Source organism: Megascapheus bottae, chromosome 4 (assembly GCF_031878675.1).
Source record: "Megascapheus bottae isolate mThoBot1 chromosome 4, mThoBot2.hap1, whole genome shotgun sequence".
Classification (NCBI taxonomy): Eukaryota; Metazoa; Chordata; class Mammalia; order Rodentia; family Geomyidae; genus Megascapheus; species Megascapheus bottae.
In genome coordinates, this window is record NC_143512.1 from 22,782,747 (window position 1) to 22,797,541 (window position 14,795).

The following is a 14,795-nucleotide window of genomic DNA, read 5'->3' on the forward strand; positions in this document are numbered from 1 at the left end:
TCTCATTTGTATAGTGCAAGTTGGTGGATAAAGATCTGCCACTGCTCATGAAGGAAAAGACACATTTATTTACTGGCCACCCATGGGAAGGAAAGCAAGAGAATGAAGATGACAGTCACATTTCTTGGCTGAGTGGTTGCTGTCACAGCCAATTCCTCTGAATGTCTATAAAACACCTTTCAGACTGCACAGCAGTTCAGTGGTCAAATGCAGATTTTATTTTATCTTCACCAATTTCAATTCTCTGACTTCATATTAAATCTATAAACAAAAACAGTACTCTAGGAAAAGCTATGTGCAGAATATATTTCTTTTTCTTTGTACAACTGCCACTCTAAAACCCTAGTTTCTTCACTATACAGTGGAATCATCTGAAAAATTTTTAGTAGCAGGGCTCAATCTTACTGTGAGGTTCTGATTCCATTGTTTTGGGGGTTTTATGTTTCCCCAGGCTGTTTTCTTTTTAATGTACTTCATTGTTATTATAAATCTGATGTACAGAGGGATTGCAATAACATCAGTCAGGTAATGAGTCTGTTTCCTTTTGTACAGTGTCTTCCGTTCCCTCTCTCTTTCCCAGTCCCTCCCTCTCATTTCCCCCCACAACCAGAATAGTTCACTTTCATCAGTGTCTAGTGAGCTCCACTTTTTCACTCTTTCTCCCTCACTATAGTGTTTCTTCAAGCATCTACTCTAATTCACCTTTACTTTTTCAAGACAGGAGAATAAATGCAATTACACATCCTATATATTCATAAACATGTGTGGCAATTATACATACAAAATTCTGTAAAGGTTGTCATGGTATTTTTTCCAAAATTAAGAAGCAAATTATCAACATAGGCAATGCAATGAAGCCAAAATTTTGAGTTATTCAAATATGCTCCTTTGGATAGACTTAGTCTTAATAAACAATCTAAAATATACATTGTCTTTGTAGAATTTGTGAGCCCTCTCAAAATGTACATCACACTTCACATCCTCATCACCTTGCCCTGTCATGGTACACTGAAAAATTTCAGGTCTGCTGAATTACTCAATAACTCAACTTTCATTAAAAACAAAAATGAAACATTCTTTACATGAGAACAGGAATATAACTTAAGAGATAAATTGCTTCCTATTTGAAATGCTACATTAGAAAATGCCCAAAGAAAATGCATCCCAGGTGTTTACTCAGAAAGCAATTATAAAAAATCTATCATATCCTGTTGCTTATATCCTGCCCACACTCAGTGTTTATAAAGGCACACACAGGTAATGAAAACAGAAGGTATAAAATTGTATCTTAAGGAAAGAGTTAACAGAGTTGCTATAAATTAAAGAAATAATAATAATAATAATAATAATAATAATAAAACAGGAGTGGTGGTACATGCCTGCAATCTCAACTTCTAGAGAGACTATGATAGGAGGACTGAGAATTTGATATCTGCCTACTACATAGTGAGACACTGTCTTAAAAACAAAAAGCAACAAAAGAGAAAATTTGGTTAAAATATGGTACATGCATGTATGAAAATGTCATAATGAATTCCCTTGTCACAATTAATATACACTAAAAAGAGAAATAAGAATTGACAGAATATTATGTTGTTTGCAAGTTTTCATAACAGCCTTACCTAATCAAAAAGATTTTACATAAGTCTGTAGTTAGGCATGCTGGGGTTCTGAAATTGGAACCTCTACCACAGAAGCTTCCTTCTCTGTCAGCAGAAAAAGTGAGGATGGAAGGAATGGTATCCCCACAACTAAAACTTGCACTTGGAAGGAAATGACAAATCACTCAACTAACACATAACCTGAATAAATAAGCCCCTTCCTTTTCTTTAAAACATGATTCATTTGCTTTTCAATTTTCAGTTTTAATTTGGTACACCTACACTTTTGTGTGAAATTCCCGGGGGGTATGACATGAGAGAACTCACTTGAAAATGAAACAACCTGTTTTGAACAGGAAATACCATCTTTAGTATTCATGATGTCCTTCTAACAAGAAAGACTGGAAGAAAAAATAGTTACTAATTGTAGAGGACTATTTAAGTACCTTAGAAGTTAGTGTAGCTGGATTTTAAAGGTGAGCTGCCTAACAAAATAGAAGGCATGTTTAAGACCGTGTTTCCCTTTAGAGCTGTTTCCAGTGAGTATTTTGCTTGATTTAATGTGTTCCCCTGAATTTTTTACTTGTAAAGTATGTGAAAGTAAATACATTTATATCCAGGATATAAATTTTTAGTCCTCAGAGTCACCAGCTCTGCAATCATACTTCCACTGGCCTCTAGCAATAAACTGGTAACTTACTGAGAAACTCACAGTATTTCCTTGCCATGTGACGATCATGTTTATTCAGGTGGAAAATGTGGTCTGTCTTCAAAAGTATGAAATGCTATCAATTAGACTACATTTGGATTTGAACAAAGAAAATAGAATCATAAAGAAAAATATTCAAGAAAATCATCCCTTTAAGAGAAAATGGTATTTTCTCCGAGGTTGCCATCATGTGGATACAAAAATTTTCAAATATATTGTTGACATTTTAACTATGAATATATTATACATAACACTTGGGAGTTATTCAACTGCAACTTGTAACTTTAAATTTATTTAACTCATTTCTTGAGAATGCTGTTCTTCCTAGCTTTTCTTTTAGTAATGTCCAAATATTATACAAAAAAATAGGGACTAACAACTGGAACAGTTTAGTTTGCACTATGTTGTAAGTTGCTTTCTGCTATTGTGATAGCTCCAAAATTATGAGGAAAAAGTGCACACTGTTCTGGTTATACAGGTCTATAATGTACATTCCCGTGGGCAGCACCTCATGAAAATTCATCCACAGACTGCCCAAGGCTATGTGGTACACACTGTACAATTCGCACACTAGCCATTTCAGACTGTCCACCTGAAGATTAGCTTCAAAGGGGCAGCTCTCACTACTAGACATCACGTCCCCAAATCAACATTTCCAACCAGAAAAATGAAGAGAGGAGGTGTGGACCAATCCAATCCATGCATAATGTGCCAATACACTGTAAGCACTTGAAAGTCTGTCAGGAGGAATGTTTAAACTAAAACAACCTAGATGGAAACAGTAGGCGCTCTGTCACTTTTCCTCTTCGATGTAAATGCTCTGTTGGGGAAGGACCTGACACTTAAAAGTCCTCTACTCTGTAATGTAAACAAGATGCAGGCTCCTTCTCTTTTTGCTTTCCTTACCCTCTCCCCATTATTTTCCCCTCTATCCTCATCTAGCTCCATTCGTCTTTTCCTTCTGATCTACCTCTCTTTCAGACAGGCAGATTTTACATTCCCAATGTTGATGCTAAGTGCAGTCGATTTATATTATGAAGCAGCAGGTAAATAAACAATTCGTCCAGAGAAACGGAATTAAGCATTCAGCCACAGACAGAAAGCCAATATTGTACAAATGGGACCACACGGTTTTGGTCTCCATTGACATCTTCATGCAGCTTCTTAGCTACAATTACTCAGGAATCGCTCCAGATACACAGTGTAATCTTATCTCTCAGGGGCTACCTCTCTTTTGTATTTGCATTAGGCATGATAAATGCGTTTTGGAATATGACATTAAAAGATTAATACAGTCATAAACATCAAAGAGAACCTTTTACTGATCTCAAATAACCACTCTCCCTTCCTGCCACCTGCCTCCCACACCATCCAATTAATACTTACTCACGAAGGCTTCCTCATCCACTGGCAAACGCATTGACATGCAGAAGTACGTATCAGACTAACAGAAAAGAAAGACATAAAAATACAAATTAAACTGCTGCTGCTAAGAAAAAATAGCAACTATTAAATGCATAGTTTTCAATCAGTGGTCCAGTCAAGTAAGATTTCTGACTGAGAGCTGTGTGACAGGTTAGTGGAAAAGCTGTCTTGAACTTGGGCATCCTGAACTTACAATCCTTTCCTCAACAGTCTTTGCCATTATTTTTTAATGCAGTTATCATTTTTGGAAAAGTAATTTGAAAGTTAATTTGAAAATTTTAATTTAAAAATTTAATTTGAAAATTTAAATGTTGAGTTTCCTGCATCATTTTATATCCTAATATATTTTATTATATTCTCCCAGTGTAAAATTCCGTATGTTAAAAATATCCCACAATCTGGGCCTGGAGTTTGGCTAGTGTTAGAGTGCTTACCTAGCATTCACAAAGACCCAGGTTCAATTCCTTGGTACCACATATATAGAAAAGACTGGAAATGGTGTTGTGGCTCAAGTGGTAGAACTTTAGCCTTGAGAAAGCCCAAGTACAGTGCTCAGGCCCTGAGTTCAAGCCCCAAGACTGGCAAAAATTTATCCCACAATCTCAAGTTACTCTTTCTTCCTTTTTTTTTTTTTGTAGGTTGTGGGGCTTGAACTCTGGGCCTGGGCACTATCCCTGAGCTCTTCAGCTCAAGGCTACCACCCTATCCCTCCATCCATACCACCACTTCTGGTTTTCTTGTAGTTAATTGGTGATAAAAGTCTCACAGACCTTTTAGTGCCCTGGCTGCCTTTGAACCATAATCCTCAGATCTCAGACTCCTTAGTAGTTAGGATTACAGGTGTGAGCCACTGCGCCAAGCACTCGTTTCTTTTTCTTTTTAACTTATTGGCCTCTTATCAAATTGTCATTTTTTCCATGATGAAATACATAAAAATTCAGGATGGTTTGCTCATTCAGGGGCCATAATATATATCTATAGTCTCAGTTACTCAGACAAGTGGATCGTTAGAGCCCAGTAGTTCAAGGCCACCCTGAGCAACATAGCTAGACTCAATTTCAGAAAAAAATAGAAGAAATTGTTGGTGATAATAATTTCTGTTTAGGGCCGGGAGTTTGGCCTAGTGGTAGAGTGCTTGCCTAGCATGCACAAAGACCCGGGTTCCATTCCTTGGTACCACATACTTAGAAAAAGCTGGAGTGGTGTTGAGGCTCAAGTGGTAGAGCTCTAGCCTTGAGAAAAATCCAAGGACAATGCTCAGGCCCTGAGCTTATGCCCAGGACTGGCAAAAAAAAATAATAATTTCTGTTTTAAAAAAAAAGACTTGAAGACACAAGCACTGCTTTTCCTTAATGGAAAACTCTGTGTAGAGCAGTATATATTGTGGTTAATAATATACTCAGTACCAAGAGAGCCTATCTTCATTTAATAATACACACTTCATACGTCATTGTTACAGAGTGATAGGGTCAACACTCACAACAAGGAGAGAGATAATTTAGGATTCTCTAAATCTAATGGTTAACCACTGAAAATTGTACATTTAACCAATGTATTATTTCTGACCTAGAAACCAAAGAGGTTCAAATATCTATCAAATGTTGGAAAATGAACTTGACAAGCTGGGGTATGGTGAAAGTGGGAGAAAAACATGGGAGGGGGTAACAATATTTGACATAAGATAGATATTCACTGCCTTATGTATGTAACTGTAATACCTCTATACATCATCTAGAGAGTAAAATTAAATTTAAAAAATTAGAAAAAATATGTCAGTGCTAGTTTCTATTTTTGACATTTTTCTAAATTGAAGAAACTTTCATTTAAGTCTTTATGATTATGTAAATTTAAACTGACTATATCAATAAGAAAGTACTCTGAAAATATTGAAGGTTGCACAGTATGGAGGTTAAATCTCATGCACACTGAAGAAAATAACTGCTGAGACCTTACAGAAATATACAGGCAAAGTAATGCCTGTTATAATCTTGCATTCACAAGTATGATTGATCATAAATAGTTTCTAATATCTGAGTTTCCAATATTGCACAACATCCTTCAGCTGTTTCAAAATTGAAGGAAATGGTAAGCTTAAAATTTATTCATATTGATCATTCTGGGCTATGAAAGTTTTAGGACTAAAAACTATTTTGTGACTCATATAGCTACGGCTTATGCTTATCACTGCTGAACAGGACTTTCAAATTTCACTTGTATTATGGCACTTAATAATGAAAGCAATCCTAGATCACAGACAGATGCTATTAACTCTATTTTAAAGATAGTAAAAATGACAGCAGACATAGAACAGCCGAGGTGTGTCGGCGTTCTTCTACGCACTTCACAGTTCTTAACTCCTTTAGTCATCAAAACATATTACTATAATGCAGGTGCTGTTATTTTATAGAAACCAAGGTAAACTAAATCTGAAGTGCTTTAAGATGCTCGGGTTAATGATAGTGACCACTTCCTTCTTTCCACTGGCCATCGCCACTGGCTTATGAAAACTTCAGACGCTTAGTCTATGTTATTTGTTTCTCATTCCTCTTGCACACATGTTAAAAGACGTGAACAAACACTAGGACAACTTCTGCTTTTTGGAGGTATCTCCCTCACCTATGTGTAATCTTGCCTTAAGAAGTCTGTCTAAGAAAATATAATTCTACTAAGAAAAGATATTATTGTTCGTTCAGCCAGAACATGGTATCTAAACATATAAACATAGGTCCCTGAAAACTTGATTAGGGAAATGACTTTAGAGGTTGGGATCTGAGGATTTTGGTTTTGCATCACCTTTACACAGACACATCTCACAGACTCTAATTTCCAATTATCAAGCAAAAATCCAAAACCAGAAGTGTAGCTGACATACGTGGTAGAACACCAGTTCTGAGTAAAAAAGGCAACATCTTGAAAATAGCCAGCCCACCCAGTCACTGGTGTCTCATGCCTATAAGCCTATTTACTAAAGAGGCTGTGTTCCGGAGCAGTTTTGCACTGGCTTTACACCAACTCTGGATAAAAGTCTATGATACCGTTTCTCCAAAAGTAAAACCAGCAAAACGCCTCGCTGGTTAATGGTAGAACATCAGCTGACAAGAAAAACATAAATAATGAGTAAACAAACAAACAAATAACCAATACTTCACCCATGCCGAGGGGTTGACTAAGTGGCTCAAATGTAACATCTACTTAGCACATACAAGATTCTAAGTTCAAACCCTAGTACTGCCACACACACACACACACACACACACACACACACACACACACTTTTTATTGGAAGAACAGAATGTAACAGTTCTATCTACATATTTTCTTTCTTTTTTTTAAAAAGAACAATCGTTTAATTTTGTTCACAATTAACCCAGTCATAAAAGACGTTTTTGCAATTCTAACATCCTTTTAATCTCATCTCTTACAAAGAAATCCACACCAGGGAGCAGAAATAATGTGAGAAATAGAGCAAAAGGATCTGTAAAACCCTTTGAAATATGGTAACCAATTTCACACAGCAATCTACCTATTAATATGTTGCAAATTAACAGATCTATGGTAGTACATAGTGAGATATCCTTGAGATACTGGACATAGTATGGAATTCAACTTTTTCACAAATAATATCATACATCATTTGGGGAAAAACGCTACAACTTAGATCTAATTCTGGAAAACAATAGTAATTTTTTTCTAATGGATAAAAAAGTTTTTGTTCGGTCGGTCTTGAAAGACAACAATGTAAAAGTTTTTTTTTTCTAAAAGTGAGATCATTAAAAATATATCTTATTAGATGGATACTTTGTCTTTAGCTGAAAGCTCTGATGACCACAGTTCAATGGAACAGGGGTGGAAAATAAGTCATTTATTCCTTTCTCTGCAACTGTGAAAGACATCAGTGACTTTGTTCTAGCATATATTGGTATCATGAGTTGATTTTTAGAGTGAAGTTGAAAGCTCAGGGATTATGTAATAAGGAAAAGCATGAGGCATGTGCACAGACCAACTGGAGATGACTAAAGATCCTCAAGATGACTCAGGGACAGCATCTGTGCTCAGGCTGGTTGAATATAAGCATACTGTGAGTAGGTCTACCAGACATGGAATCCTTATTTCTTTACAGAAAAGGAAATGGATTTACAGAAAGATTGCTGTACTGACATAAGGCCACCCAAATGATTAGACTAAGAGTTAGGATTCAAAAGCCTTCATAATATATCAGGAATAGTGGTGTTAGGTCAATAGCTGATAAATGGATGGACTTGGGAAAATGATGTCAAATGAAGTAAGTCAGGCTCAAAGAGACAAAGAATGTACTTTTTTCTTTCATATGTGGAAGTTATATCTAATTTATAAACAAATGTAAACCTATACAGGGTCATATGCATATACACATACACACATACATAATTAAAACATGGTATACAAAAGGGAGAATTCCAATGGTACAATTCTTTTGAACAACTGACAATCTTAATAAAATGAATATCATGAATCTAAATTTTGGGGTGTGTGTGTGTGAGGTCCAGGATAATGGGTAGATGGATGAGAGGAGAGATGGGAGAATGTGGTCATAATATTCAATGTGCACACATGAACAGGAAACTAGGATAATTGAGAGAAAATATGTGCTTGGAGAGATTTGGAAATGATGAAAGGAATGAGATTAAGAAGGATTGTAGTCATGTACTGACACGTTAGAGAGACAAGGGTGGATATTTCTTAACATTTTCTTGACACTAAGTTTAAAGTGTGGTTCTGACTGGTCCATTAAAATCTTTATCCTTGGGAATACTATCCTTGGAGCTCAAATGATGGAGTGCCTGTTTTTTAAATCCAAGGCCTTGAATTCAATTGTTAGTACCATAAAACAAACATAACAAACAACAAAAAACCAAACTTTTGCTTCCCTAATTAAGATACTAAATTCTATTTATAACACAAATTAGTTTCTTCGTAAGTAAATGGCTTTTTTTAAAAAAAAAGACATGTTATTAATTGCAGAACTGGTTGGGCAATATCATTCACCAAAATTTTTGTCGGTTGTGAGGCTTGAACTCTTGGAATGGGTACTATCCCTAAGCTCTGCAGCTAACAACCTACCCCTTGAACCACAGGGCCACTTCCTCATTTACCAAACTCTTAAGAGTTCATTATAATATAGAGAAAGAGATTATTTAGGTGTTTACAAAACAGTATTACATTATAATAGATACAGGTTAATGTATATAGTAAATCAACAGTAATGGATGGTTACTTTAAATAAAAATCTGTGCTAGAAGTGTTAGTTTAAAAATTAATAGTATAGTAATGTGCATTCATGTACTTAACTGTGACAAACCCTGTGAGCAAGAAACCTTGTTTACCAAAGCACAGTATGTGAAGAAAGCATCAATTGAATGACACATTCTTGAAGAAATAAAGTCATGAGATTATTGATAAAAAGCGAGCAGCCAGTCCTGCTTTAGTCTGTTTGTGGGATAAACAGGAACAGGCACAAGTCACATAAGGCTGGTACCAACTACAAATATAGAACTAGTTCAAATGATTAAGGTATACTATGAGAACTCATCATATGATGCTTGCAAATGGAAGAGCATACACTGAGCCTCTCGATTCATTAGAGATGTTTCCATCTGATTTATTTCCCAGGGTAATGCTCTCTAGTAGGTTATTACAAACATATTTTTAATAATGAAATACTAAAGCAGAAGAAGAAAATAACTTGCCTGCAAGAAAACAATCTAGAGCTGCCTCTCTAAACACATCTGTTTTACCATAGAAAAAATATCTGTTAAAAAATTATTTTTCAGAGCTAGGAATGTGGCTTAGTGGTAGAGTGCTTGCCTAGCATGCATGAATCTCTGGGTTTGATTCCTCAGTATCACATAAACAGGAAAAGTTGGAAGTGATGCTATGGCTTAAGTGGTAGAGTGTTAGCTGTAAGCAAAAGAAGCTCAAAGACAGTGCCCAGGCCTTGAGTTCAAGCCCCAGGACTGGCAAAAGTAAAATATTTTTCTAACCTAATATCTGTAAAAAAAATAGTGTTAAATAGCATCTGTTTTAAGACATAATTTTAATTCTTCACTGATCAGTGGAAGAACTATAGGAACCCAAAACACATAAATATAAACAAGAAGCTTGAATTGGAGTCTTTTAATGAACCCCTATTGAGAAACTATAGTAAACTGGGCTAGAGGCACAGATATTTAATACTGTTATCACGTTGTTTCTGCAAAGCAACATTAATGGGCCCCCCCCCCACACATTCAAAACAATGTCCCCAACAGCTTTGAAAACACAAAGGGCATTCAGTCTCACTGCTATAGAAAGGATGCTTCCACAGTTTAGCGCTAACCACCAGAATCACTTCTTACCATTTTCTGCATATTATCATCATGAATCCTCTTTTTCTTTCTATTGAAGAATACCTGGGGTGTGAGTGATATCCCAGGGTTTTATCACCTGTAAAATTCTGTGGATTCAAACTGGCAACACAGATTAAAATGCACAAAAAGGGAAATCTAATATGAATTTGTTTCAACATATCAGCCAAACATGAATCAATAGGGATCTGATATTGCTGATACCTCCTTACTGGTGCCAGTGAGAGGTAGCCAAGGAAAGCATAATTTTCTGAAAGAAAAAAAATAGCATGCTGGAAGTGGAAAGGTAGGGCAGATGAAGAGCCTTTTGAGCTAAATAACTCCATTTTAAACCAAGAGTTCAAAGATAGACAACAGTGTTCAGTAACAGAAGCTTCAACTACTGGAATAAAAGAAACCACCTTTGTTTAGTCCTTTTGTGAGACAAGGATACAATTTCCTATGGAAAGGAAGTTAATAAAATCAGCTGTTTATTTAAATTAATATGGGACAAACAAAACCATCTGTACACTATAACACATGCAAACCATTCACATAAAACCAGTAATTTTAGTTTTGGGAAAACCAGAGGTGCCATTCAGATTCTAGTGTTGAATACTGTGATTTTATCCTGATTGGATAATAGCATTTTATAGTGAATGCCTAAAGAATCTCCCCAGACTGCCTTCCTTAAAGACACAATTGAATAGAGGAACTACAAATAGAAATTCACATAAATAATATAGCCCAGTTTTACCTACACTTAGAAACTAGCTTATTTTTAAAGCACATCAAGTGACATAAAAATATTACATAGTGTATTCTACGATTTGTGATAATTTGTCACAGTCATCCCCAGTTAAACAATCAAAACTTACAAAAAATTTTAAGGTGGTTAGAGAAGGAAAAGGATAGGTTAACTTCCTTAACTACAGTAATAATTTACTATCTATAGAAACATAGAAAAATAGCTTATTGTGCACCATAAACACATACACAAAGGGGAAAAAATCCCATTAACAGTGTTACGACCTTCTGGTGCAACTGTGACTCTGTGTATCACAATTGCTGACAAAAGCAGTTAATAAATTCTCCCTCCCTGCCAGACCATGCACATGTAAATTTCACTCCAGAAACCATTTGAAGAATTCATAAAGTCTTACATTTTCACAGAGTATTCACTTTGGACTTATGTAACTTTAGTTCTGCAAAGACCTAATGAGAATCTCAGGACTGCTGGAAGTTCTTTAAGCCCAGCTTCGGAAGGGAACAGGCAGGAATCAGGTTTCTTTATAAACCTAAAGAAAGTGTGCTTATTGTTGTCGGGGGAGGGGGTAATAATAACCAAATTATTATATATAATATAGTACAAAAATATAATAAATGAATTAAAATTGTTTGAAAGGAAAACAAGGTCATTAAAAGCTTATAGGGGGTTAATTGAAACAAAGAATATTTTATATTTATATATATGTATATATAGTGTGTGTGTGTATGTGTGTGTAAATGTTGCTATAAAATGCTATTGTACAATGAACATAAACTAGTAAAAACCCCAATGTATAGTAGCACTATTTATAATAACCAAGTTATGGAACCACCTTAGATGCCCACAACCAATGACTAAATAAAAAAAATGTGATACATATATACAATGGAGTCTTTACTATTCAGCCATAAAGGAGACTAAAATAATGTTATTTTCAGGAAAGTGGATGGGTTGCAAAGGATGAATAAGATGTCTTCACTGACATATGAAATCACATATAATGTAAAAGCGATTGCAGAAAAGGGACTTTTTGGGTGAGACAAAACCAGTAGGTAGGAGGGGAACAAAACGATGACAATACAATTATACTATATATGTGTGTGTGTGTGTGAATATGTATATATTAATGCATATATATGCAAACAATATATGATATATATCACAATGACTCCCATTGAAACCTGAAATAGTAAGTAGAAAGATGGAGAGTTTAATACAGATACAGTGAATTTAATCAAAGTACATTGTATTCATGTTATAGCAATGAAGCCCCTTGTGTCATTTTATTAATACACTTCAAGCCTTTCAAAAGTAAAATAAGACAGCCAGGAGTTTGGCCTAGTGGTATAGTGCTTGCCTAGCATGCATGAAGACCTGGATTTGATTCCTTGGTATCTTATACATAGAAAAAAGCCAGAAGTGGTATAGTGGCTCAGATGATAGAGTGCTAGTCTTAAGAAAGCCCAAGGACAGTGTTTAGGCCCTGAGTTCAAACTCGAAGACTGGCAATAACTAAATAATAAATAAATAAATAAATAAATAAAAGTCCAATTTTTTAAGGTTTTCTACTGACTGGTCTGGGACACTTCATTGGCCTAAGTACTAGCTGAAACCCCAGAAAAGAAGGACTGTGCATGTCTATGAGAGTGTTTCAGAGGAGATGGCTATGCACTGGGAGAAGCAGATGAAGAACACCCACCCTCAGGCAGAGCAGGCACCAGCACTGGGTGAGGAGGAATAAGGAGACAGAAAAAACAAAAGCAGAAAAAATGTAAATTGATCTCTCTCAAGGAACTAGGATAATCTCCTGCCATTGGGTAGTAGGACACCTTTCAACCCTAAGGCTTGCAGCAGCATCTCAGACTGAAATCCCAATGTACAGATACCCTGTCCTGAGATCTTAATATCTATAAAAATGTAGGCCATTCCCCTAATAAAGTCTACATGTATATCTAGATCTGGTATTGGTTCTGTGCCTCTAGAGAACTCTGATGAATGCTAATACGTATTTACTCCAAGATGATAATAAAACAACTTTTTTTCCCAAAATGACTTAAATGCATGCCTGATAAACTAATATTGACTCAGTGCATTATATACTACCTCTATGATCCTAGTATAGAAAGGAAGTTAGAGAAAACAAATACTAGTCCAAAGAATAAAAGACGCTCTGGTGTTAAACAAGTGTCGACAAAATCCTACTTCTCTGAAATTAGAATTTAAAATACTTTATCTTGAATAAAATTGCTTGGACTGTCACCACTGCATGTGGTAGTTGTTCATTTTCCTGGCCGCATTGCCTTTACTTTAGCATATGTTCTGAAGTCATACTCTTAAGTTTCTGAAAGGAGAGCAAAGTGAATATTTTGTTAAAACACTTCAAACAATCATCCAAAAGTTTTTACTTTTGTCTTTGTTATTAAACTTAGTGAGACCTCAGCAACCATTTGAATATTTATTCCAACCCCAAATCTAATTTTGTAACAGTTTAAGTGGAGCAGCCTCATCATTTGAAACCATGGCTGGCTCATAAGGAAGCTCTATAATAAAGTGTGGAATTTCGAATATATCCATACCTTATACAGTCAATAAACTCAGCTTAAGAAAGGCTGAACTGAAACTTGTACTATAGATACTATTTAGGATTCAACTCAAAATCACTTTTATACATCTGTGGATTCATCCCAGAATGTCATTTGCATGTGAAACTATAATCACACCATGGATGATGCTGACAGAAAGCTGTCAATGCCAAATAGCTCAAATGCATGAAACTTTTCTGGCAAGTGCTCTTTTTGTATATATAGGTGGGTGGAGGGATTACAAATCTGAATGAGTAAAGGATGAGGGAAAAATATTTTGGTGCAGGAACAGCTGTGTGAGAGCTTTTCCTTTTCAGTAAACCCAAAACAACCAGCTAACAAACTCCACAATTAATCATCCAGGACATAGTGGTAAGACTCCGTGGCAGTTTTGGTTATAGGTGGGGAGGAATCAGAGAAGAACTTATGTGAGGGAACATACACTTTTATGAAAAAGAATTTCTGATGATTGATTTGCCCTACCTTCCTCAAATTAAGCTAATGGTTTATGATTTTCACTCATTTCCACTGAACATGGAAGTAAATAGCTTTTCTGAGCTTTATACTAACATTGATTCTTTACATCCGTGTTCTTCTCCTGTAGCAGAAGAGACTGGAAACTGTATTTATTTGGAAAAGCCTGAACAGTCAGTACCTCAACCACCAACTTTTTACCTTAAATGGCTTGTATTTGATACTGAGACAATACAGGACAGAATAAAAGCTCCTAGTTAGAAATGGTCTACAAACGATTTTGTCACTTGAGTTGCATTTTATTCTCTTGAGATTTAAAATGAACCATCGAAAACCAAAGTGGCCTTCACAATTCCTGTTCTTTCTTGGCCTATTCTAAGATAGATCGTCATAGTTCTATTATTACTACGTCCTCCCATTTAAATCCCATTTAAACCCATGTAGAAATTCTCTTTCTTCACTAATACATTCTTTTCAGAAATATTGAGCTTCCAGTACGTGATTGCTGTACTACATTTCAAAGGCATGCACATGTACATATGTGATCTTTGGCTTTGTATAGTTGATAGCTTTAGCAGAGAAATAATCACAGAAAGGAATGTTACATTTTTACTGTTTTAAGTGCAACATCGGAGAGGGATAGATTACTATAAAAGCGAGTAATTCATAGAAGATGAACCATAGGAAGGAGAGTTGCATGTGGCTTAGCTTAAAAAATAGTATTATCATTGGTACTTTAATTGCAGATAATTGGTGTGGGTGAGAAAATGAAAGCCATATTGTGTCTATGGACAGAGATACCTGTTGTAAATTGAACTGGGAAAGTAGATGTGGATACAATATAGGTCTTAGTGGTCTTGCTATTGTGGTAGT

General features: G+C 35.6%; 1 protein-coding gene across 6 annotated transcripts in view; it reads right to left on the minus strand.

Annotated features, from left to right (window-relative positions):
* Pam (peptidylglycine alpha-amidating monooxygenase) overlaps nucleotides 1–14,795 on the minus strand; it is a 150,043-nt gene that overhangs the window by 109,318 nt on the left and 25,930 nt on the right. For all 6 annotated transcript variants that reach the window (XM_090331579.1, XM_090331578.1, XM_090331577.1 and 3 more), the window contains exon 3: nucleotides 3,697–3,754. In XM_090331579.1, coding sequence (XP_090187705.1) covers nucleotides 3,697–3,754 — 58 coding nt within the window. The remainder of the gene's footprint in view (nucleotides 1–3,696; nucleotides 3,755–14,795) is intronic.